Raw genomic sequence first — 27918 nt, 5'->3', positions numbered from 1 at the left:
GGTACCCACGCTCACGGGAGTGGCTTTATCTGAGAACGAGACAGCAGCGCACCTCACTTGAATGAAAGAAGCTGGCGAACGTAACTCGAGGAAGTTAGTCGTCCAAACTTTCTACCCTTCAAACGATTCGTCCTCCGCCATGGCGTACGCAGCGTATTGGTCGAGCATCGTAAGTAGAGCCGTGACATGATTTGAACTGCACAGAAAACTACTAACCTCCAATGTAAAAACAAGTCGTAGAGCTCAAAGGAGTGTTCTTTAAAGGGTTGACAAATGTAAGCCCTTCAGGATTATGTTGGATCAATGTAGGCTACTTGTAGCCTACACACAGTTTCAGTTATAACAACAACAAAAAAATTCGTTGTCGGATTTAGTATAGTTAAATTTGGTTTTAATGCGTTTGCATGGATTGAAAGTTTCCTCAAGTGTTATTCCGGATACTGGAGTCGCTTTGCAATTGTGAAAGAAGTTCAGAGAATTCCAAGAATGTCATATGTCTTATGCGCTGTGTAACATCAAGTGTCAACCTAAAAGTCAACGATAAATTACGTAAATGGAGATTAGTAAAATAGGAATAAATGACAGAAATTGTGTGTTTTTTTTTTTCTAGGATGGTCGTGTTAATGCTTTTTACTCAGATTTGTAATGTCATATTCCTCAGATAGACTGTTTTAAGTTATCATTTTGGGCGAAGCATGTCGAACCCTCAGGTTATTGTAAAGTTTGACAGGGTGCTAAGTCACTTTCTTTGTTTGTCTTAATTTGTTTGAAGAGAGGTGACACTTCATTACAAAAAGCCAATGTTCCTCAGACCTCAAGGTTCCAGGTAAGAAAGATTTTAGTTTCTTATGAAAATATAAAAAAGAACAGAATTCAAATATGGTACACTATAAGAGGAAACAGGGTACAAAGCTTGCAAAAGGTACATCTTTGTACCTTTTAAATGCTACATATTAGTACCAAAAGTGTACATAATATTATCTTTACCTTTTTTCTTTGTACACTTTTATTTCTGAGGGTTCCCACAGGCATGGAAAATCTGGAAATATGTTTTTTAAAGGTGTGCTTTCCAGGCACGAAAAGTAATGCAACTTAACAAAATCAGGTTAATTTCTATAGGAATGTTTTGTTGTTGTTGATAGGAATCGTTATCTGCAAATTAATTCGCTTGAAATTGCGCTTTGTGAATGTCATGTCTGTGGAAATCATTATTTTTTAAATTTTTTAAATTTAAGTTTGGAATCCGGTTAACCATGAATTACTGAAGAATTAAAGGAAATTCATTCACATTGTTAAAACCGTATGTGTAATGCCTGCATAAAACTTGCATAATCCATTCTTCAAGAATATACTTGTCATGCTTTAGCTTCTCATGGAGAATTGACACCCTCTTGTGGACAATGAAAGCCCTTGCCAGTCACTGACCTTGAGTTAAGATGAATTATTGCCCCAATCTGTCTAGTGTCACAGATATGAACTGTAATTCTTCAAAGCCATGAGTGTTTTATAACCCAACTCTGCCATGTTTGCACACCCAGCCCAGAAAATGTAAAACAGCATTCCTTTATGACACGATTCTCCATCTAGGCCTACTTTAGAGAGCCATTCCCACAGAGAACATGGTGAAATGCATTTATGAATGTGCAGTGCATGAAATATATTGATTTTGTATAGCTAAGAATGCACTTGTTTGCTAGAAGGCCCCTGGTGTGGCTGCAACGTTTCAGTGTCCTGTGACTGTGTCATGAAATGTTCTCAGGGACATTTTGTTGCTATATATATATCTTGAAACTCCTTCATCATGTGCTCTAGTTACATTGACTAACACCGGGAACCAGCCTGGCAATGCCAGGGGCTGCTAAACTCAATATCATGTATAATGTTAGCTAGTATATTATAAGCATAGGAAAGTTTTAGGAGGATAGAAAAAAGCTTGAACATCACTGAGTTTTTCTAAAGATAACACAGCTGGTTTGACTTGCTCCGTGAGCTCGCAGATGAAACACTCAGGTGTGTCTGCGATTATTCATGCTAGATTATCTCATGCATTTACACGTCTGTGGATCAGAGATTTTTCTTTTAACAGCTTAAACCATTAATAATTAGTAGTCTTCTGCCTTCAGGTGTTCATGTCAGTTAATGTTCACATTACATGAGTCCAAGTGCTTCTGATAGTTACAGGAAGATATATGGGTGTGTCGAACCTTTTGTTTCAGTATATTATGCTTGTATGTGTGTGTGCACTGCACATGTGTGCACACACAGGATGTTCTTTTGCGAGAGGTCAAGCATCACTTGTTCTTTGTGTTGAACTACTCAATTGCGGAAATCATTGCTTTTAGTTGTAGCTTTCTGTTTGAATACATTTTAAACTTTTTTTTTTTTTTTTTTTTTTTTGATGTTAAAGCTAAATTTGCAGTAGCCATTACTCCAGTGTCAAATGATCATTCAGAAATCATTTTGATATACTGATTTGGTGCTCAAGAAACATTTATTATCATTATTATTATTATTATTAACACAGTTGAAAACAGTTGCTGTATAACATTTTTGAAATACATTAAGGATTCTTGAAAATGGATGAATAAGTTGACCTCATAATTTAGATTTGACCTTTTAGTATATTTTGCCCTCTGTTTGACTCCGTCTGGTGTTATCTAACTGCAGTGTTTCTAAGCACACTGGAAATAATTAGCTATGTTGTGTCATATCAGGTTCCTCTGGGCTTCTTTCTCAATCAACATCAAGAGGATTGACGCTAAGCGATTCAGTTTGCGGCCGTTGATTAAGGCTTCATATGTTGAAATTAAGCCCCCAGGAATGTGTCAGAATTTCCAGTCAGGTGGTGACTTTGAGAGTTGAGAGGTATGATATCTCCTAAAATTAAGTCATAAGGTTGGATGGGTTGTGCTATATTGTCAATACGCTAATTTGCAGAAGAGGAGATTTAATATTTCTGATGTTATTCCCAGATCATATAATATAATTACAGAAAACCGAAGGCTGGAAATTGTTTCTTTGCTTGAGGCAACATGCAAAGCTAGACTTGCTTTATACCAGCCTGATCTCTGTTAACTATCCAAATGGAAACTGAAAAAAAGTTGTTTTCAGTCAATGCAATTTAATTTATTATCTGAAAATAACACATTTTACATTGAGATTTTAAAATCAATAATGTACTTTAAGCATTTTACTTGTAGCATTTAAAAAGACTTTACACTTGATCGCACAATTTACTGAAAGATTATTGAATTATTTTCAGGCAATGAATTTACTTCAGGTAGAGTTAGTAGGTAAGCAGATTTCTCAAGGCCTAAAAAAAGACTGCAGTGCTCGTTGACTTCTAGATTGGCTGTCTTTAGTTGTCTAACACGCAAAACTGCATGTTCACACCCAACAAATCTCACTGAACTAGCATGCTTTGTTCTCAGCATTTGGGGTAGATACAGAGCATCATGATTAGGCATTTGAGACAAATGTTTGCTAGTCCCTGATTTCAACTGTGCGCATTTAAAAACATTGTTTGGTGCACTAATGAATGAGAAACTCTTGCTAGATGCTCAGTGTAAAAATATAATCCTTCCTTCTCTTGAATGGGAATTTCTGCTTGTTACACATGCTGATTATGAGTGTTTTTCAGAGATTTCTTCCGCTTTAAAACAGTAAAGCAGGGGTGCCCAGTCGATCCCCAGGACCAGGGTTGGGGACTCCTGCTTTAAAGGCATAGTTCACCCAGCAATAAAAATCATTTACTTTCCCTCATGTCCTTCCAACCCTGTCTGATTTTTATCTGTGCAACACAAAAGAAGATATTTTAAAGAATGTTGGTAGCTAAGCACTTCCGATTCCCAATGGCTTCCATTGTATGGACAAATATATGGAAGTTAATGGGAACCAAAATAGTTTGGTTCCAAACATTGTTCAAAATATCTTTTGTTGTTTACAGAAGAAAGTAAATCATACAGGTTGTGTATGATGAGATGAAGTGAAATTCTCTCTGGGTCGAGTCGACAATGTCTTTAACATAGTCTCACTTGGCAACAGATGCACTAATAAAGCACAGGAAGTTCACTTTTTTTCACTACAGTCACTTTTGTCACATATATCTCCTTGCTTCTATGAATTATAAGTTACCACACCTCTGTTTCAATTAGTTTGTTCTGTTGGTTCAAAGAATTTTAGGGTCTGTATGCACATCTTTGAAATGCACCATAAAAATAACCATAAAAGTTTACCTTTGTATTATACCATGTGAACATTTACATTGGCCCTGGCTATCCCTGCTTTAAAAGTGTCAGACGTCTCGGTCAGGCGGTATAAATTCCATGTGCTTCCCTATTTAGCCATTCCTCCTTTCCTCCCTCCCTTTTTTGATTCCGCCTCCAGTAAGTGACATAGCCCTGCCCATTCGCCCTAACAACTCCCCTTGCCCCTCCTCTGCTCCCTGGAACATGCTGTAGCTCAGACAGAAGACACCGCAGAGCCACAGAGACAGCATCACACACTCAGCACCGGTAGACATGGGCCAGATCTTGAGCTGGATCCGCGGCACACAGGACCAACCTGCCCTGCAGGACGTCACTGTCGAGCAACAGGTGTTGCTTACTGTATATAATCGAATTGAGGTCTGAGAGAGTATTGTGTGTGCATGAGTTTAAGTGTTGTGTTTGAGGTGCAGTGACTGACTTGGCAGTGTGAGGATATGATCGTGAGCTTTTAAATGTGAGCCTGAGTTTGTGCTGGTCAGGAGGTCTTGGCTTTGTCCCACAGCAACCGTCCGAGGGAGGAGGAGTGCTGGAATGTGTGAGGAATGCTGGGAAATGTTTTGCAAAAAGTGGAACTATAGGGACTTTTAGCACTTGAATAAAGCTGCAGCTACTAAGGACTTTAGTCTCTGTTTTACTGGCAATACTATGACAAATCTAGATGTTGCAATGCACAGTAGTTGTTTGTCGATAGCATTTCTGGGTGTGTTTCTTAAAAGAACACTGTGATTCAGTAGACTATTAAATTAAAGGTTCTCTATTTGCATCTATGGTTCTATTGGATTCTATTGGATTGGATAAAGATTATTTAGATTTTAAAATGTTCTTGGACTTAAACTAGAAGTTTAAGAAGTTATGATTGAAAGGTTCTTTGGGGAACCCAAAATGGTTCTTATAAGGCAGTGCTGTGAAAAAAAAAATTAACACATTTTCATGGTGTATGTTTTTAAGATTGCATGATTTTTGCAGAATTTGCGATTTGATTCCATCTTAAAAGTAATTCAAAATACCATATGATTTGATTAAGTAGTTGCTTGTTAATTGCCTTTTTATTTTTTTACATTTGCTTTTGATTAATTTTCTTACTGTCATTCTTGATGGTAATATCACCCGTTTGCTTCCTGGAACCTAAAACTGGTGTTATGCAGATGTCATGGGGCACTGTGTCATTTTGAGCATGAGCAGAGCTCTCTGATATGTGGCTGATGTTACCCAATGTTGTTCAATGGGCTGTTATCCAACTGTGTGACATGCCAGCCTGGTTCAGCGTCAGCTACTGATGTTAATTGCCCGAAGGAAGACACTCGCTCACTTTGGAGAATGTGCATTGTTAATTTACATACAGATTTTTTTAAATGTAACACAAAATCCCATTGAGACATAAAGTTATAAAGGTATATATAGTGCATACTATAACTTTTGTCGTATTAACTGATTTTAATAAACTATAGTAAAAGTAGATAATTATTTTGAATGTCTCATAGCTTGCAGTAATGATGATAATAATAATTTTAATAAGTACTAGTTGTGCATTTGTTGAAATCATATATATATATATATTTTTTTTTTTTTTTTTTTTTTTATATATATACATTTATATTACCTTTGCCATCATCTTAAAGGGTTAGTTCACACAAAAATGAAAATTGTCATTAATGACTCACCCTCATGTTGTTCCAAACCAATAAGACCTCCATTCATCTTCAGAACACAGTTTAAGATATTTTAGATTTAGTCCGAGAGCTTTCTGTCCCTCCATTGAAAATGTATGTACGGTATACTGTCCATGTCCAGAAAGGTAATAAAAACATCTTCAAAGTAGTCCATGTGACATCAGAGGGTCAGTTGGAATTTGTTGAAGCATCGAAAATACATTTTGGTCCAAAAATAACAAAACTACAACTTTATTCAGCATTGTCTTCTCTTCCGGGTCTGTTGTGAGCGCGTTCACAACTGCAGTGTTCACCAAATCGAACTAAATCGTTTGAAACTGTTCGCGTCTCCAATATGCATTAATCCACAAATTACTTAAGCTGTTAACTTTTTTTTAATGTGGCTGACACTCCCTCTGAGTTAAAACAAACCAATATCATCAAACTCAAACAGTACACTGACTGAACTGCTGTGAAGGGAGAACTGAAGATGAACACCAAGCCGAGCCAGATAACGAACAAAAAATTGACTTGTTCACGAGTCAAGAACCGTTTCTGTCGGATGCGTCCGATTCGAGAACTGATGATACTGTGCATGTGTGATTCAGTGTGAAGCAGACCGACACACAGAGCGTCTGAACCAAACTGATTCTTTTGGTGATTAATTCTGAACTGATTCTGTGCTAGTGTTATGAGCGCGGGTAAACCGAAGGCTTGAATCAAGGACAATCATCGCTAATGACATCATTACATCGAGCGCAAAACGGTGAACTTTTTTTTTTTTTTTTCTTTTTTTTTTTTTTTTCTTTCAACCGGTTTATTGAATCGAACTGTCCAAAATAACTTTTTTAATTCAGAGGGAGTGTCAGCCATGTGTAAAAGTTAACAGCTTAAGTCATTTGTGGATTAATGCTTATTGGAGATGCAAACCATTTCAAACGATTCGGTTCGATTTGGTGAACACTGCAGTGTTGTGAACGCGCTCACAACAGACCCGGAAGATAAAACAATGCTGAATAAAGTCGTAGTTTTTGTTATTTTTGGACCAAAATGTATTTTTGATGCTTCAACAAATTCTAACGGACCCTCTGATGTCACATGGACTACTTTAAAGATGTTTTTATTACCTTTCTGGACATGGACAGTATACCGTACATAGGTTTTCAATGGAGGGACAAAAAGCTCTCGGACTAAATCTAAAATATCTTAAACTGTGTTCTGAAGATGAACGGAGGTCTGACGGGTTTGGAACGACATGAGGGTGAGTCATTAATGACATACTTTTCATTTTTGGATGAACTAACCCTTTAAAGTAAATTTTTGTACATTGTTGTGATGCCTAAATTCACTTGTAGCATTTAAAATGATTTTGTAGTTTTATTCATTTTATTTAAATCTGCAATTTAATGGTTGGTATGAATTAATTCTCAAATTATCTTGTTTTTTTGATGCATTATGCCTGAATCAGTGACATCAAACTAAACTCTTGGACAAAAATCATTCCGGAAACCACATGGAGAACATCTTATTAGAAATACAGTTTCAACACTCTCTGTGTTGGGGTATTTTTAAAGCATTAATTCTGTATTGTAACAGTGAAGTGTATTGATCTACAGCGGTTTGTGCACTCAGTTAGTGACCCACTATTGATCTGAACATGTTCCGTCAGCCTGCAGTTCCAACAGCACACACAACTATTTCTATTTCTGTATGTTAGCTGTGCAGATTCAGCAGTTAATATTGGGTATTTAAAGCATGGCAGTGTATTTTTGTACAGCAGGTTGTCTCAGAGATGGACTATTAGATTTCTCAGCTTTCGACTTTTGACTTTCGACACTGTCTGTATTCAAAAGCTTCATCTTTAATGCAAACAAGTGTTTGTGCTGTTTTTTCTTTTAGAAGTTAAACATTTGGCCTGGTAGGCTGTGCCCTTGAGTCCATAGAGGAGATTCGCGCATGTTCTGTGCATGATCACAGACTGAATCAAAAACATTTGTTTTTTAATTGCTTAATCATTGTGCAAACATGATGTCATAAATCATGAGCTGTGCACACTTAAGCAACATGAGCTCTATTTTTTACCATTCACTAAAACTCTGTTCCAGTTCCTAGTGAGTTACCTCCCTAGGCAAATTTAAATTTTTTTTAAAAATCTTTAAAAATTTTATGGCATCATAATTGTGTTAGACATCACTGTGCTCCCTAAAAAGATGTAGCTACCTACTTTTCGCCAAATTCTAAAGCATCGGCACATGTACTGCCATTTGTGGAGAAACCAAACCCTAACTAAGTTCATTTATGATTACTGAAAGAAATAAAATACAAATATTTCTATAACTGATCTAATTTTGTATTTCTTTGTACATGCAGCATGCTGATTGTCAACTCAGTCTCTAGTATCATCAGGATACTATTTGTGTAGCAAGCAGTAGACAAAAAGTCAGCTTACTAGATTTTGGAACAGAACTTGTTTTTGGAACTTTTTGAGGTGTAATGCTTGAATAAGCGACAGACAGCAAACAGAATTCAGATGTCTGACTCTTGGACAGAAACTCAGTCAACAAACCACATTGAAAAACAACTACTAAATATAGACAAATTGTTGCACAGGACATCAGGAGTATCTTCAGTCACTTTCAAAGTCATTTATACTTGAAATATTTAGATTATCTGGAAGTGTGAAAAGCTGATTTGTAAAAAAAAAAATAATTATAAAGAATTATTCTTCATGTGCTGACTCAACTAGATCACACCTAGAGGTTATTTCTTCATCAGTGACACACCTTTTAACCACTGTTTAAAATCTCAGATTTTAAGAACTGTGAGTCAAACGTGTTTATACGTCAGCATGCATGTATATGCGTGTGTGTGTGTGTGTGAGAGAGATATTCTACTTGCCTTCTTGCAATCTGTCCAAAGGAATGGCTATTACGACATTAAACTCTTTTGTGTACTTTTGGGGCTGTGTATCTTCGGCCAGTAAAAGGGTTTCAAATTTTATGACCTCCCAGACCACAAAATGAAATTTGAAAGTGAATTAACTGAATCTAAAAGACCACATGAAATTAAAACGGGAGTTGTGTGGCATTTAGTCCATCAGAAAAGGACCATTAGATTTACAACTTTCTATATGTTAGTGTTCTTCTGAAATATGGCAAAATTAACTTTTAAAAATGTATAGTATTTAAAATTTAGTGTTTATATTTTGGGAAAAAATATATATCTTGTGATATAAAGTAAAGACTATTGGCAATTTTTATAAGCTAAAAAGGGACAAGCCATTTGATGTCCCACCCAAACTGTTTCAAATATGTCATCACAAGACAAAAACTTTCATGGGGTCTCTATCATAAACTCTATAATTAGTGATACAGCACCTCAATTATCATGAAAATCATGTTTTAATTGACATTGTGTTAATAGATTGACCTCCAAGTTGTGTGGAGTGAACACGGAGCCTGGTTTGATTTTGAAATGTTTCTATTCAGACTGTCAGTTCTGAGCCTGCAGAACTTGAATTGCAGATACTGTAGGGTGACCATATTTTAGTTTTACTACTAGTTTTAGTTTGATTGTGGGTGCAGGCGGGGTTGGTTGCTGGTGGCTGGGGTGTGGCTGGTTGGTGATTTAAGAAATGACGAAAGTGCCCAAAGTAGCGCAATCTCAAATCAAAAACTCAAAATATGTCATTTCCATACCTAATATACATATTTTACAGTACTGTTAAGCGTATTCATAAACACAGCTAAAAAGCTTCCTATCAGTGGCCGTCCTTTACGAACTTTAACATCTTAGAACAATTTTATCATGGGTAGAATGCCAAAAAGGTTTAATACAAGAATTTCAGTTAAATGGAATTTATGCAACATTTCAAACCTTTAACCCACGGAGGAAAATCAAGCCATGGCAACAGTTTAAAACAGTTTCTAATATAAAAACGCACACTATGAATGGCGATTATCATCCTTACACACTGTACATAGACTGGCTTTCTGAGATTCATTTCTAGATTTCATTGCCACAACATCTTGACCTCTGTGTCCGGGTGGGACTCTGATGACAGACTCCATTATTAACCGATAAGAGTTGGTATGCAACTCTCCTGTTTAGTCACTATTGAAGCCTGCTTCATGTGCACAATTCACACACCTCTCCACGCTGAAATAATATCTAAATACCCAGATAATTCCTATTCCTTTTAGCGATGCATTATATTATAGAAGTAAAATGGGTAGAATTGACAGTTTGCATTGACTTTAAACATATGGACCGTAAAGAAATCTTATCTGGTTGTTTTGGTTGCTCTGTCTGGACAGGATACTAAACTCAAGCACTGCACTGTTGCATTTGGTCAGTGGTTCTTTCCTGTTTTCCTTATTTGGTTTCATCCAAATGACCCCTGCCTCAGAAGTGGCTTTATGGAATGCAACCCAGCACTCGCATGACTTCAAATACTGTTTTGGGTGTATGTTGGAATGTGATGTGTTTTGTGATAAGTGCAGTATGAACCTCAAAATCTCCACCCAGCTGCACCCACTGTGACTGATCTTGCTTTCACCGATGTGTGAGCTTGGTCACCTGGACAAAAGCTTTTACAGTATGTGAGATTGTACATGCATTTAGTACCACAGAAGTATGCAGTAACACCGAAAGACCATAGTAATTAAATTTTTGGACATGATGGTAGTTTATATAGATACCTATGACACAGCGGTTTTGCTCCCAGGGATGCAATTTCAAGATTGTCTTTTGTTGTCCGCCTCTCCATCCAATTTCCTTTCTAGGTCTACTTTGCCCTGCATCTTATGTTTTTACTGAGTTATATTAAATAAATATAATATATATTATCTAATAGGCTTAATATCAAATCCATTGTATAAAATATATTAGGGCCAAAACAGCTTAGTTACCAACAGTCTTCAGCCATTTATATATATATATATATATATATATATATATATATATATATATATATATATATATATATATATGCATACACACACTGTATGTAAAATAGTGTTAATTTTGGCTAATGTTTTAATATGGCTAAAACATTTTTCATGCTTTAAAATGCATTTTATTTTAATAATTATTTAATCAAATCATTACAAATCCACCTATTTTGTTCATATGGAGGGTTAAAGTTATTATTTTCATAGTATTCATTGATCAACTTCTTGTTTGATTTTCACCCAATGTGTACACCAGAGGTCGCTCTTCTACCATAAGTGCTTGGTTTTGCCCTGTTTGGGGTTTGTAGTCAAAATGGAATCCAGTCTGAACAAACAAACCAGTTAAGCCTTTTGTTTTACCAGGAAGAGTGTATATGAAGGCAGTGAGTCAAAGCCTGCAGCGGCTACATAACTACAACATGATCCTTTTACATAAGAGCTGGCTGAAATTCTGCAGCAAGTCCGAGCTTCCGGGTGCAAAGCAGGGCTTATGACTCAACCAGTTGTTTTCCGTCTTCTGGCTTTTATTCTTATTTGCATTAAATGTACTCTCTCTCTCTCTCTCTCTCTCTCTCTCTCTCTCTCTCTCTCTCTCTCTCTCGCTCTCTCTCCTCTTTCCATGCTCTGGGTGTGGCGGATGTGATGCCGTTTCTCTCTTTCTCTGGGCTGATGGTTGGTTGTGCAGTTCAGATTCCTGAGCAGTGAGTGTACCAGACCCAGCCTGACAGGCATTAACTGGAAGGTTTGCACTGTGTCTTTTTTCTTTCACCGGCCTCTATAGAAACATGGACAACTTCTTATCAGTCCAGACTGGCCCAGACCCCTTCAAACCACTGTAGGCAGCCTATCTTTGAAACCCATAACCACCACCCCAACTTCCTTAGTTGTATGGAAACAGTCTTGTTTATTTTTCCTGGCTCTGTGCAGATAGGCAGAACCCCTTCACTCTTGGCCAATCAGAACACGTCTAAACTCGAGGGCGGGACATCAGCTGTTGAAGTGGGAGGAGTTTAAGGTTTCTGTCTTTACTGTTGGGCGTGTTTCTGTTAGTATATGCTTGTTTGTGTGGATAAGGGATATATATTATATATATCAGGCCGAGGGATTTTAAAAGTGACTCTCTTTTAGATTGGATTACAGGCGAAAGTGAAACAGGACACTCTCGGTTTTGTTAAAGATGGTACGTATCTACAGCTCTTGTATTTCTGCCTGTGGTTTCCTGTCACTGTACTAGCCTTTAGCTGAAGATTGTGCCAGCTGGAAATTGTTACATTGCTTCTGGCACACAAGAAACTGCTTGTTTTATCGTATCGAAGACTATTTCTTACTAAACTATCAGGAAATTGTTTAAACAGCTGGTTACCAATTTTATTGTCTTTGTTTACTGCATTGGCTTTAGGTTTAGAAAGTTTTAAGCAATTTAACATGTCAGAATGAGAGCTGTCTGTCACTGTGCTCACATTTATTATATGTTTGTGACCTTTTATTTTGACTTACGCTTTTTTACTTTTTATTTTTTATTTTATTATCTTACGCTCATGGCAAGAGGTAATATTTCATTTCTGGAAGCATAGCTGGATAATTATTCATTTTGTAATGCAACAAGCACACTAATCCCAGTCTGATTGGTTACAGATTTTGGTTGAAGCTGACAACCAAATGGAAGCTAGCATAGGTTTGCTTTAGTTTGAAATCCGTATCCTCACTTTTACATACCTCAACTTTAAACTCTTTGCTGTGGACTCACAAGAATGCAGTTAAAGCATTTACAGAACAGGTTAAACTTATTACATTGAATTGTCCTCAGTTCTTCTACTGTAGTATAAAGTTCATGATTTAATTTAGCCTATACTTTGCTGCTGGCCATTTAGAACATACTTGAAGTGCTTACTTCACTGCTTGCAAGTAGCAACCTGAGCTAATTTTCCACATCCAGAATGCTACCTCATAATAAAGTTATGGCATTTGTAATGTAAAAGCCAGTATTTAATTCATCAACAGTCAGAATCTCACTAATTCATCATATTTGCGTGAATCATTTCTTTAGGACCAGAACTGGTTGCAGTCACTTAACTAGTTGTTCTTGAAATACAATCTGCCCTGTGTCATGCTAATTTGTGTGCTACTGAACCTCTCATTATGCCAGTTAAACCTGCCCATCCTTAAACCTCGATGCTAACGTCATATCGTCATTACATCTTAATTTTCATAATACAGAAATATTGTCGTCATAGCAGTTACCTAACAGCTGTTCTTAAACAAACATTTCAAATGAGAAACTTAGGACGTCACACAATGGATTCACTTTCTCTGACTACTGAGGGTTTATGATATGCCTTTGTGGTAATTTGGGTGGAGATGTGCATTAGTCATGATTTTTGCTGAGGTAAACAATGAGGTAACTAGTGACAAAAGACCTATTAACCACAGATTTTTCCAGTTTAGTTGTACAGTTGAGCGAGTTTGAGTTACTGGGATGTAAGAATCAATGCTAATGTCGCTTCTATTTACAAATCACCAATTGTTATGCTAAAAAGGGTGTGTCTACAGATTCAATGTGCGGGTGTGACTCCACCAAACATGCTTCTTCAGTATGGCTGAATTAGAAAAGGGCAGTGGCTGTGATACTAGAACACGTTGGAGAAGACCTGTGTGGTTTGTACCGAGCCCGTGTTGCCATTTCCTTTGTAACTTTCGCTAACACTTGCTAACAAGTCGTGGTTTCTGGGAGTTGTCAAACTTGGACTGTTCTGCTAAATGTCCACAGATATTGTTGTGTGACGGATCTGTCCGTGATAGTGAGGTATTTTGACTGTCATGATGTTGAGATCACAGTGTGAGCTTGTCATGTGTGTGTTTGGGCCTATTTTGGGGTGTTGACACACAGTTTTCTATTTTAATCATAACATTTCATAGAAAAATTATTTAAATTGCTGACTGTCATTCGGAAGATTATTTGTTGTGGTTACATTGAGATCTGTGGACTGTTTACTTCTATTTTAAGCGTACTGAGTCAGCATCAAATTTATTTCAGTGCTTCTGCACACATTGTCCTTTTAAATGGAAACTTCCCTGTGTTTACCTACAAATTTTCCCATGATGCTTTGTGTTTTTTTATGTTTTATTGCTGAGCATGCATAGTGTTTACCTGACTAAAAAGCATGTATCTAATCGGTTTCTTGCACGCAACATTTAGCTCTACACCCATGCTCATTCAATTCATGCATTTTTTTTTTATGCTGTCTATATGCTAAGAGCCAGTGCTTTTATTATCGTTGTTGCTCATGTATCTTTATTTAGTAGCGAAGAGAAAGAACACAATGTGTTGATGTACACTAAAGTTCCTTGCACAGCGTCTATGACGGTCGAATGTCAAGACAATTGCAAGGACTTGAGCTTCAAGGCTTCCTGAATGACAATTCTGTAAGCCCTTTCTTTTCATGTAAAGATGTGGTAAAAATTGTGGCTTTGTGGTTAGCACATTTACTCGACGTGTTCTAGAGATTTTATGTCCGGCTTGTTTAATTTCTCCTATTTCTTATAATTTCCAATTCTTCATATCTGTCAGTCAGTGTTAAAAAAATATTAACAACAACAGCAATTATTATTCTAATAATTACAATGGTAATAAATTCTAGTAATGATTATAACAATGTGTATATTACAACATTATTGTTATTATTACTTTTATTCATCTATAATAATAAAACATTTCATTTATTGTTTAATAATTGTCCAATAAATCTTAAAAACATTAAGACTGTGAGATTAGAACTTTTGTAATCGAAATTGTGATCGACAAAACATCCCATTACTAATCCTTTGGTGGACTGGCAAAAGAGCTTCTATCATATGAATAGCATTTAGTATTTACCTGTGTCATTATGTCTGGTTCAATGTATTTCCACATCAACAATCCACCATCATCCAGTACATAACCTAAAACCTGCTGAGCTTGTCCGAACACATCAGGAAACACCGAAGCAGTAAATCTAAATGTTGGGTGCTCCTTGATGCTTTGTTCACAAACTGACTGGGTGGAAGAAAAACTGAGAAAACGAAAAGGCCAATAGAAAAACAAGCCATGAGCTATCAACATTTTATCCATAAGCAATTGTGTATGTGTTTAAAAGTATGATGTTAACCGCAAATGAAGACCACATACCATGAATGGCTAGTGGTTGCCTTGATTATGGTGGTTTGGTGGTTAAAGGTCTTGCCTGTTAATTCAGAAGCCCTGGTTTAAGATGCAGTTTGTAACACGGTAGAGTTACTGTTCTACTTAGTCCTTACAGTAAGTCATCTTGGATTGTTATTGCGTCACTGTTCAGTTAAATATTGATTTGTATCTATTAATAATGATGTCACACTTTGCACTATCCATTTTGTACATTTTTGCTAGCATTTGAGATTATGCATACATGTATGATTCATGTGCTTTCATGGGTTTCTCCTCTCTGATTCAGCGTGACCTAATTTTTCAAACTAAACTCATGATTTGCATGTGATTCTGGCTGTTTTCAATGTAGCGAGAAGGTCAGGGATAGTAATGGGTTCCATATTTACTTATTGATGGCAGCAATAATGCTTTTCATAATAATGTCAATGCATTACGTCCTCTCAAACACTCAACTCTTCTCTTTCTGTCTCTGTTTTTGCAGTCTCAGCAAGTCACACCCACCCCAACATCTCAGGTCTCCTCAGGGAAACCTGCACAATATGAGGTAAAATCCTTCATTGTTTTCAGTCGTTCTCTCATTTACTCTATTTATTCACATTACTTTCATTTATTTGTCTGATGGAAAGACTCGTATTCCACAAAAAGGTTTATATTGCACTCTACAACTTAATCGACCCATCGCATCTCTTCTGGATGTAGATAGTCGTCTGCTTTTTCCTTCTTGGAGGTATTCAGGTGTCTATTCTGTGAGGGACACTACTGTGTTTTTGAGAAGTGTGGTGTCATAGCTTAACAGAGAACTGGGAAAAGTCTCCCATCTATTCAGATAAAGTGTCCTCAAAACTATATTCTTAGCTATGATAATGTGTATATACCTAATAATAAGATTAAACAGTTTGCAGTATGAATTTGCTTGTGTAAATGTTTGCGGACCCTGAAGATAAAAAGGGAGAAGAAACTTGACATTTTAGCAATAATATGTGAAACAAGCATTTTGTGGAAAAAAACTGAAGAAAACTCTAGGCCTCTTGCCAGTTTAAAAGTATCTGCCACAATACAGGGTTGTTGTCGAGACGCTTGATTTAACAACCAGCACCATTAAAATCTAAGAGAGGAATGAAAAAAATCACTGCAACGACATAAAGACAAGTCTTTATATACTCCTCTTGCATTTGTATGGACTCTAAGAGCACTTTGTTGGTTGCTTATTGAGAATTTTTGATTGTAAACAAATGTTCTTTTTATTCTTCTTGTGGTTATCTGTTGCCTTTGAACAGGGCATGTTGGGATATTTGGTTGTGGCAGGACATGGTGTCTCCCATGAGGAGTGTCTACCCTATGACTCACTTTCCTGAATCTAGTTACAGCTGGAGTTTGCTTTTGATTTGCTTGCTTTTAACTACTGTTTGTGTGATTTGGTAATGGTACCAAAACTCCCTGGTTAACAAGTTCTATACCTGATAAAAATAAATGTCATGGTCACGTTAATAAAGATCTGCCCAGAGACTATAGTTGATGCCATTCTGGCACAGTTAATAATCTGTCATGATCCTATTGCCTTTCTCTCTAGTTAAATGCTCTAAACATGATAAATGATTGCCATTTTCACATCTGCATTGTAGAAAGGAGCTACGCAGTCGTCTACAGCAGCTGTGACTGTCAAACCCGGCACCACACCTGCAGCTCCTTCAGGAGCATCTTCTTCTGGAGCTGCAGGCAGTGGAGGCTTCACCACCACTCAGAAAGGACCTTCCCAAGTCACGCCACAGGTAGACCCAATCCGTCTGCTGGATTTAATCGAACTAGGGGCTTATTTACACCTTCCTCGCACTGGGTTTCATTAGGGCCGATGCCCCACTGCTTTTACTTAAACTTTTTTTGACTTCCTTTCCCAACTTGCTTTCATTATTGGTTAACATTTTTGGTTAACGCTAACACATCACTTTTGGGCTGTTTCCATTTCCACAACATCTAGAAAACATCTGTAGGACTGTTTGTTGCATAAATTTCTATCTTTTGTTTTTGGAACTTGTTCTTTGGGTCTCTACATTAAACATTCATGACTTTTTGGGTTAAACATCAACAACAAGTCATCAGCTCTCTCCTCTAACCCATTTCGAAATTAAACCCCATCTGCAAAGCATCTTCATTTGGTTTTGTCCATCCATCTCATCTTGCCTTCATACTTAAAGTGCATCTTGAATATTGCCTATATTCCGGTCTTACTCCTGCATGCTGATTGCAGGCCACAGTCTCTAAACCCACACCTGCACCTTCTGCTAAAGTCCCAGTTGTGAGCTCTGGGACCGGACCTGCTGGAACAACAGGAGTGAAGGCCACAGACCCTGTGAAAGATGAGGCCCAGGTACACCAATGCACAGCATTCCATGGCATTTTGGCTTCTCTTGCCCATCATCTTCTGCAAACAGGATTTCATCGACATGCCACTTATATGATATCATCTTCTGCATGCCAGTTATTGCTACTTTTACTTCAAGAATTCTCTTTTGATGGGTAGTCCCATCTCAGCAATGTTTCATTCTCTGATCACCACTCTTGTGGCTTCATCTTTCACACATTGGTGAGGAGTTGCATCATTGCCCTACTGAAAAGATAAGACAGAGGTCTTATATTTCTATTCCTTCACTCGCTGGGTTTGCTTTGGCTGCACAATTGCTCAGTTTCGTTTATAATCTTGGTGTTAACGTTCGAATATGTGGTGCGTATGCTCCTGATAGAGTACAACCATTCCCTCATCCAAACCGGGACCTGCTAAGGTGGATCCGGCTGTTGGGAAGCCCTCAGCCCCGGCCGGTACCCAAAAGCAGACAAGCGCTCAAAAGGTACTTTAATGGAATGACAAAGGATCATGGGATCAGGAATGCACCAAAATTACATCAGCATGGTTATTTTACCTTCACATTCTCATGCTGAAGGTGAAAATGTGAGACATTTGTGCTTGTAAAGAAAGCGTATCTTATTGTATTTTAAAAGGGCTTTTGGGGTTTAAATCTTTTAATTTGTTTTATACTAACTGCTACCACCAATTCTGAACTCAACTTAACACATTTCAAAACATAAAAAACAGTTGACGCATAAACTTTAAGTTTAGTTTGTACTGATAAGAATAAGAGTCCTTTTCTTTTAGGCTTTTCACAATTTTTAATCACTTATTTTAACTTCATGAACACTGACTTTATGACATGATCACTTTTATGATTTTGTGGTGTAACATACTTTTTCCCATGTAGTCACTCAGTTATCTCAGATGAAATAATTATGCTTTTAAATAGTAAACAAAAATGTATATAGTAAAGTCTTGTATATGCAGAGTCTTGACTCAAGTAAAGTAAAAACACTTGCATATTAACTACCCAAAAACTTCTGAAAGATGAAGGTCATTTAATAATAAAATATTAAATAATATCAGCTAGTGAATGACATGTACATATAAGTAAGTTTTGGCAATATCACTAACATTCAAAAGTCTGGGATCAGAAAAAATAAAAAGTATACTTTTATTCAGCATGCAATAAATTGGTCAAAAGTGACAGTATAAAGACATTTATACATGTCACACACAGTTCTTCTGCACTTTCCATTCATTAAAGAATCCTGAAAAAAGTAGAATCATTTCCACAATGTTTTCAACTGTGATTAATAATCAGAAATGTTTCTCAAGCAGCAAATCAGCATATTAGAATGATTTCTAAAGGATCACATGGCAAAAAAGTCACAGTTTACAAAAGTTTACATCACAGAAATGTTATTTTTATAGAAATTTTACAGTTTTGAATATTTAACTGTATTTTTGATAAATGTAAGCATTCTTGACGCTTCTTTCGAAAACATTAAAAAAAAAACCTAAAACTTTTGAATGGAATTGTCCTGAAAAATCCCCCAAATATGTGATACCTGGGAATGATTAAGTAGGGTAGTGCAGTCCAGATATGACAGTATGGAATATAATATGTTATTTTGCTTTGTGCTGCAGGTGCAAGTAGAAGTGGGTTCTTCTGGAGCTAAAGTCAGTACTGAGGTGAGTTTACATGCTGATTTTATCTTTGTGGTTTCTGTTGTGTGATTATCACATTATCAACGTATGTTAAAAAAATCTCACTGAGTTTATTTTAATGTGTGTGTGTGTGTGTAGGATGTAGATCCGTTTGATGCCCTTTCTGCCACTCTACCATCACAACCTGTGGCTCCAAAAGTCCCAGCATTCACTGGACCAGAGGTCAAAGAGGTACTGCGTGTTGAGTGATGTGCAAAACTTAAGCAGTTAGCATGTGTTTGTGAATATTGATTATTTAACAGCCTGTGTCTTTCTACACGTGTGTGTGTATTCTAATGGAGTGTATTGCATGTCTCAGCCAAATGTAAAGGCAGAGAAGGGTGTTATCTGTGGTGAGAGAGATGACACATTGCCACCCGGATACAGACGAGCAGACCTGGTCAGTTGGAGATCATACTAATTCTTAACCTTTTCATTTGATCTATCCCTTTCATCTTATTTAGTTGTTAAAGTTCAACCAAAAATGATATGTTGCTTCAAACCTGGATGATTTGCTTTTCTTCCATGCAACACAAAATAAGGATTTTGATGAATAAGCTAATTGTTCTTTTCCATGCAATTACAATTTAAGGAGATTGAGGCTTTTAAGATTGAAAGTGGACAGAAATGCATGATAAAAGGAGGCTAAAGAATGGCTTGTGTGCTATATTACAATTCTTCTGAAGCCAATTTTTATTTTTTTTGGGTGGGGGAGGGGGTGACCTGTTCCTTCAGACATTAATTCCTTCTCTCTCCTCACATTTCTGTTCTGTTTTAATTACAGCTAACTGATGTGTGAAAGATCTTTAGTGTCTGTTTTTATTGTTTACATCTAATTCAAAGCATTGCTTTACACACGTTTTTCAGTCACTATTTTAGTCAGCTTCAAGTCTAAATATTTTTCATTTTTCTATTCAGGAAAAGAAAACACCTGCCGGAGTTCCAGAGAAGCCTAAAGAAGTTCCCAAGGTAGGAGAACAGTGGAGGCCTTTTACTGTCAGTGTGTTGTTTTTAGCCCATTTCTAATCAGGTGACTCGCATTCTTGTAGCCCACACACACTTCTAAAGTCTCCAGTGTTTGCTTGCCTACTTCCCAACACCACGTTAGCATTCTGCACCTTTTTATTACGGTCCCTCTCACTGCATTCTCCTGGTCTTCCTTGGCCTCATGCACTAAAAATGCATTTGTTTTGTGCACGGACGAAGTAAAAAGAAATTCTCTTACCTTCAATGTTTTTATATATATATATATATATATATATATATTTATATTCAAAAAATAAAAAGGAACATTACTACTACTAACAAAGAAAAAAAATAATGTATATTAAAATATTTCAGATTTTATATATTTGTTTTCCTTAAATTTAGAATGAAATATGAACTATTGAATAAATAATCAGTATGTACTTCATTATTTCTGTTTGATTACAGATACACTCATTCATACTGTCACGAATGACTTGTTTGTGAGATATTTGACATCTCACTGATATTCACTCACGTCTACCCATTACTTTTCATGTCTCTTTCTATCTTAATTTTAGTGAGAAATATTTAGCTTGTTCTAAGGGTGTTGGCTAGCAAACACGAATCCATCACTCATTCACTTTGTGCACATTGTTGCCTAATCAGCACATACTAGCACACTCATCCAACCTGTGCTGTATTCTACTTAAGCAATACATACCCTTCGCCCAACATTCAGTTCTCAAATATTATGATCATGTCTCAGTATTTGGTACAGGTTTTCTGTTCGTATTGCCCTGATTGTTCAATGAGAGCTCAGTTTGTTCAGCAGGTGGTTGTCTTATAAGTTAGCATGTTATTAATGTCTGAGCTGTTGGTATGCAGAGGGTGTGTCTGACAGTACTTTTCCTGCCAAGGCACATGCTGTCTGTTATTCCCCCAAAATTGGGCTTGGGGCTCCCTCTTATGGTCGTTCCTAGAATTACATGGTTAGTTTTTTTGTGCACAATTGTTTTGAATATTTTCATTCACATTTGATTGTTTAATGTTTTCTAAAAGCCAATAAGCTCAGAGGAGGCGATGGACTCCCTCTCAGCTAGTTTTTTGTCTTCAGCTCCACCTGCTCCTAAGAAGACTGATGTGGTGAGTATCTTGACAACAGTTTGCTATGTATTTGCTTAATTTAGGGGTTTTCAAACTTTTTCATGCAAGGCCCGCAATTATAATGATCCCTTGGCAATAGAATGTTTGTTTACAGACCAACTTATTCTTATGAATAATTATAAAAATGTATATAAAAAATATTTGCTTTTTAAAAAAAAGTTAAATGGTTTTTACAATTACTATTTATGAATTAAGTTGAAAAATTTAAAATAAATACTTTTGCATATCCTTTAGTATCCTTTTGTGGCCTACTTTAAAAATCCTTGGTTAAAGACATATCAGACTGTACAGTTGTATATGCATAGTCTTGACTCAATAAGTATAGATAATAAGATATATTTTCCCCTGTTTTTCAGAAAACTGAAACAGTAGGAGCAGTTGATGTTCGTTCTGCAGGCATCTCCAACTTTGCTCCCCCTCCACCCTCTCAGGTAACATCCATTTAAAACGCTGAGACATTATTAAACCCTTTGCAAAAACTAAATGTCTCTCTCTTTTTTGAGCAGAAACATCCGGCACCATCTCAGCCTGCTGCTGTAACCAAATCCCCTGCTCCACCAGCTGACAAGAAATCCAGGATCGAGACCCCTGCACAACCCGCTAAACCAAAGACAGATGAGGTCCGTTAAAATCTCTTTTCAACTTGAGACTTTAATGAAATAATATTCATTATATATTTTAAGGACTAACTGTTTTAGATCAGTCAACATTACAAACTAATTCTAATAGTGTTCATCCTTTCTTTCAGACGGACGTGTCACTGGACGCTCTCAGGGCTTTGAGCGACACACTGGGCGCTCCAGAACCACCCAAAAAATTACCTGAACTCAAACCTGGGCAAATAGTTGATGTAATACTCCTGTTTATTCTTTTAGAATCCATGATTTCATTTTAGATTTTTTTTTCAAGTTACATGTTACAATTAGGTGCAAGTAGTTGCATCTGCTGAAGTATCCGTACTAGTTTGCTATATGTTTTTGAACAGGTGAAGAAACGGACATCAGAGAAGTGCGTTCGTGTTGGAGAGAGAGATGACACGCTCCCACCAGGTTACAGATTCTCAGAGGAAGAGCTCATGAAATATCCTCCTCCTAAGAAAGAGGTCAGACTTTGAACACTGTGTGCAAAAATATCAAACTAACGTCTTCCATCAATGTTCATTCTTATTTAATACTATTGTAATACTAATCTTCTTTTAGCCTGAAGTGGATGAATTGTCAGCACTGGATGTTCTGGCAGGTGATTTTGTGGCTTCTGCACAGTCTGTGCCTAAGGTCGGTTTATTGCTCGATTCTTATATGTGCTATTATTGTATTTTGTCCAGTATTTCCCCTTATTTGTTTTTACTCAGAAGATGATTTTTTTTTTTTCCCTGTTCTATTCTATTCCCGTAGGTTTCTTCTGGTGCTCCTAAAACTGTCCCTCCAGGCCCTATGCAACCACCACAGACAGATGAGGTATTGCAAATACTGGACAAAAATATATTCACAGAAGTCATAGAAAATACATGAAATTAGACACATTAAGCATATCATTAGTATTTATTGTTTTACCATTAGAACCAGTGTTCAACTTTTTGGACCCTAACGATTTTTAAATTGCGCTGTCTTTTTCTGTATGTGTAGGATGCTTTCAGCGCTCTGGGTGACACACTGGGTAAACCAGAGCCACCCAAAAAAGAACCCGAACTCAAACCCAAGGACATCGTTCATGTAATAATCCTACACTTATGTTTTTAACTTACAGATGTAAATGTGGCATAGACTTTTCATTAGTACATTTCTTGGTGATTTTTGTTTTGTTTTTAATAATTGAATGTTTTTTGACCAGGAGAAGGATGTGACATCTAAAAAGGGAGTTCGTGTTGGAGAGAGAGACGACACGCTCCCACCAGGTTACAGATTCTCAAAGGAAGAGCTCAAGAAATATCCTCCTCCTGAGAAAGAGGTAAAAATGTGTCATAAGTGTGACGCTGATTGTCTTTCAGAAAGTCTCATGGATGTGTGTGATGATTGGTCGCTGTTGCTGAATTCTGTGATTTGATTGGTGGATGCTTCTTGTGTCACAGCCATCCTTAGACACTACTGAAGCTATGGATATTCTGTCTGGTGGTTTAACAACCCCCTCTGAAGCATCGGCTGCCAAGACCCCCGTCTGTCCTGCCTCTAAGCCTCCTGCTAAGGTGAGATTCATGATGTCCAATATGTCAGGTGTTTATCCAACACAACAATTAGATTAAATGTCTAAACCTCTCTCATCTCTTTTCTCACTCCGCTCTGTAGCCTTCAGATTCTGCTTCCGATTTCGCTTTAGATATTCTTGCAGATGATTTTGTCGCTCCTTCTTCTGCATCTAAAGTTCAGTCTGCCGTCTCTGGCCCCCCACATGCTGACAGACAGGTATACGTCTAATTTATCCATGTTTATACATATTATACATTTTCACATTATACTGACTTACTCTTATACTGTTTGTTTAAGTTGTCAGAAGGTTCCTCATCAGCTTTGGATGCCCTCTCAGACACTTTAGCAGACATTAAAGGAGCCCCTGAGCCTGAGCCTGAGCCTGCCCCTGTCCCACCTAAAGACGTCGTTAAGGTACCACCCCTTTTAATGACCATTAGTAACCAATGTTTTAACGATTTATTGAAATTAAGCTGAAATTAAAAACAACTTATTAATGAGTACAATGTGAGGAGATCCACCAAACCTTGTGCTTCCTGCCATTGTGTGGTGTCTGCAACTCTGCATATCCTTCCAAAGCATACCAATATTAGGAAAAACTGTCTGAAGTGCATTTTTAAAACGTGTCCTAATGGTTTGCTTGGCAAAGATTCTAATTTCACATGCGAATATTTGCATATGTTTACATACTCTACTTAAAGGCACAGCAGCCAAATCAGTTTAACTCTACCTAAAGCGAAGGTGAAAATAGTCAAGTAAACTAAATTATGACAATACTGGATCCTGATGTTCTCACCATCTTTCTTCCCACCACAGGAAAAGAATATAGTGGAGGAAAGAGTGAGTAAACCAGGTGAGAGAGACGACACCCTTCCACCTGATTATCGGTTCACAGAGGAAGACCGCAAGGTGACTTTTCCTTCTCCTTCATGTTTACTTACCAGTGGAGTTCATTTAGAAATGCTTACACAAATTTTACACTTATTCTTCATCACAGGCATTTGTAGCAGAAAAGCAGAAAGATGTCAAACCGAAAAAGGTTCTTTCTTAGTTCAGATTTAAAGGGGCCATTTTATGATTTCTTAATATCTGCATTTCTGTCATTTTGATCATTAAGAATCACTGTAGACGTTTGACTGTCTGTCTGTTCATCTCTCAGCCATCAATCGATGACACAACGGCCCTTGACATGCTGTCTAGTGATTTTTCTTCAGTACCGCCTGTGAAGCCCTCAGCACCTGACGCCCAACACTTCACCCCCAAACCACAACCGCCAACATTTAAGGTACCGCAAACAAACCTGCAAAAGCAACATCCCTCTAAATTCTTGACACAAATTCGGTTTCATTTTTTTTTTTTTTTCTGTTTACAGGCATCAGGTCCAGTTTTTGACGAGCTGGCGGAAAAAGTTATTCCCAACCTGACTGACCCTAAAGCTAAAGACAGCAAACCGAAGGTAAAAACCACATTTGACTTTCATATATTATAGTTTTGAAGTCTAATATTTGGGTAAAAAGGCAAGGGAAGAAATGTAGGATAAATCTGTGGTTGCTGATTCTGAAAGAGCACCAGGTTTTCCCCCAGACCCTTCATTTTGGTTCAAACCGGTTTATATCAGGGGTCTCTATCTTATTACAGGGAAAGGGTGCAAAACCAAAGTCTAAACCAAAGGTAGGTTGTATTTGGAAATGAAGTGCATGAATATGGTTCTTATACTGTAGCTTTGACTCATGAACAGCAGCATGGAGAAACAAACTCAAACAACAAATCCCATTCAGTGAACTTTCCATTGGCTGAATCACAAGCACATGGCTGTTTATATTCATATTCATAAAAAAAAACCTGGTAGACAGTTTGCATTAAACACTGTGGCTGGTCTCAAACACTTTGCATTTACAGCATACAGAATTCATTATTACTGCTACATTATGGGTGCATCTCAATAAATTAGAATGTCGTGGAAATGTTCATTTATTTCAGTAATTCAACTAAAACTGTGAAACTGGTGTATTAAATAAATTCAGTGCACACAGACTGAAGTAGTTTAAGTCTTGAAATGAACTTTTCCATGACATTCAAATTTTTTGAGATGCACCTGTATCGTCCACATGCCTTTTTTGTGGCACTGTCACAAAGCAACTTTCCTATTTTCCAACCACATGCTTGCATGAAAGGATTTTATACTTGGTTTCCATACTTAAAATTCTGGTTTTGTGTCCCAGAAACAGTCAGTAGAAGGTTCATCATCCACGGAGAAGCTGCCCGGTAAACCGAGCTCAGATGTGGTGCCTTCATCTTCCACAAAGAGCGGAAACCGATAGATCACACGTCAGTATATTTACAAACCTCTTTGAAGTTAAATTACATTTTTTTTTATATTTATACTACCATTCAAAGGTTTGGGGTCAGTATGATTTTTTTTTGGTAAGAAATTAATACTTTTATTAAGCAATGATGCAGTAAATTGATCAGAAAGTCATTTATAATGTTATTAGAGGTGCTGTATGTAGGATTAAGTTTTTATTTAATGCATTTTTTTTATTTTTCAGATTTATAGTGCATCTCATCCCTAACACAAGAAACCATTAAAGGGAACTGCTCAGACAACAAAATATATACATGGACGTGGAGTGAAACTAAAAAAATTATAACTGCACAGAGACACTTAAATATGTATTTTCAGAGCCCCCCGACCCCAATCTCATCTTTTCTCCTTAAGCAAAGCAAATATAAAAATAATCTTATCTCCTTGTGATTGATAGAACATGTATATACGGATAGGATGTTTACATCGAATGCATGTGGTGTTCTATTTCCAGTCATCTGTTTTTGGTGTGCCATTGTTATTATAATATTTCCCACAGTAAAAAAAGATATTATGCCATATACTATTTTTTTTCTTCTTTTTTTGTATTTACTGGGGGTCTCTCTACAGTCTTCCTGTTCACAGAGATGACTGTTTGTTGCTGTTTGAGGATCTATTGAGACACTAGTGTACAGAGTTATGCCGTAGGTAATGAGTTAATCGTTTACAGTACAGGAATTGCAGTAGATGACCATGATTTTGAATGCTGATGAATGTCTGTATAATGATACAAGTCAAAAAAGGTTTGTATGGGAGGTGTTTCCTAAAGTGCACTTGCAAGAATGCTCTCGAAAATAACTGTAAAATAATATTGCAAACACTAAATGCCCCATGTGCCTATTACAAAAGCCTTGGAAAATAATTTAGATATCACTTTTTTTTTTTTTTTTTTTTTTTGCTTAAGTTCAGTTGAAAATGTATTTTCAGAACCACTTGTAAGTTGACAGGTTTTGCATTCGATGTGGTGGGCAAAGTCAGACTCTTTCACTTTCACTTTAACTCACTTGTGTTGCCGTTTTGCTTAACATCAGGGATCACTCTTTGATGCCTTAAAATGTTCAAATAGCTTTGATAGCTGATGATAGAAACTGAAATATGACCTTTAAACCCAACGGTGTCTTTCGTATTTTTTGCTCATGAAATGTTGAACAGATCCAGATGGGTTTTCCAAGAGCATTCTAAGACGTTGTGTACTAGTCATTGTGACTGGATGGTATTTTCAAGAAGGGATTTTTACTCAAAAAATAAAACCACTTGTTTTGTTAGTTTGGTTTGTTCTGTTCTTAAAATCTTTATGCCAATAAATAGGGGCCCGGCTCAGGTATATCATTTTTTGTGTGCGTGTTTACAGAGAATTATAGTTTACATATTAGTCCATCTTTATGTACAGTGAGAGCAAGCTACCAAAATTTCAATATCTGTATCAAAAACTGTATTTGAATATCAAAAACTGAAATTAAACAGTTTTGGTTACAAAGAAAAAGCAAAAAAAAAAAAAAAAGTTTTGAAAGATTACATTTAAAAAGCTCTGTAGAAGGAATAGTCATGAAAGGGAAACTGATTTTAATTATACAAATTGAGAATTGGATGAGAACTTTAACCATTACTGGACTTTCCTGTGTCTTACTGGATCTATAATTTTTCTCATGTCTGAAAAAAAAAAATTGGTTCAGTAAGTTAAAAAAATGGCAATGTTTGAAAATCAGTCAAAGACTTAGATTGTATTAGTATTATATCATTATCACATTTAAAATGCCACTTGTAGGTGCTCTCTTCTCAAAGTATAGGAGTCTTAATTATAGCTTTATTAAAAAAGATTTGTCTTCTAATATTTGTATTTATCAATATTGAAAACTATAGTTGAGACTCTCCTTGCACATTTGCACAGCTATTCCTATTCTAAAATTATATGGCCTATAACCAAAAACAAATTGCACCATTGCACTTTGCGTTGTTTAAAGGTAGATGTTTCTTACAGCTACAGTAGAAAATTGTGATGATCAGCAGAATGAGGAGAAGAACAAAACCACCGTCCAGAGATGACAATATCCATGTGTCACAGCAGTTAAATATGGGCTTGGGGTCTGTGAACATAACCAACATCTAATCACTACAACACTGTTTTATATACTTA

The 27918-nt window shown here is 36.7% G+C and overlaps 1 protein-coding gene across 1 annotated transcript; it reads left to right on the top strand.

Moving 5' to 3' along the window:
- On the top strand, positions 1–27049 carry cast (calpastatin). Its single transcript, XM_059526036.1, is given in 28 exon segments — positions 1–169; positions 773–826; positions 15531–15593; positions 16672–16818; positions 17295–17414; positions 17788–17892; positions 19044–19088; positions 19203–19295; positions 19423–19503; positions 20022–20072; positions 21132–21215; positions 21593–21667; positions 21743–21856; positions 21985–22086; positions 22222–22402; positions 22434–22510; positions 22631–22693; positions 22862–22948; positions 23067–23183; positions 23305–23418; positions 23519–23635; positions 23717–23833; positions 24236–24328; positions 24417–24458; positions 24579–24704; positions 24792–24875; positions 25642–25747; positions 25969–27049. Coding segments are annotated over 27 exon segments (2559 nt in total). The 5' UTR covers positions 1–61; the 3' UTR covers positions 25741–25747; positions 25969–27049.
- Positions 27050–27918: the final 869 nt, after the last annotated feature.

The sequence above is a fragment of the Carassius carassius genome, chromosome 36 (assembly GCF_963082965.1).
Source record: "Carassius carassius chromosome 36, fCarCar2.1, whole genome shotgun sequence".
Lineage (NCBI taxonomy): Eukaryota > Metazoa > Chordata > Actinopteri > Cypriniformes > Cyprinidae > Carassius > Carassius carassius.
Note: the sequence above shows the minus strand (reverse complement) of the source record. Positions and strands in the feature narration are given on the sequence as shown.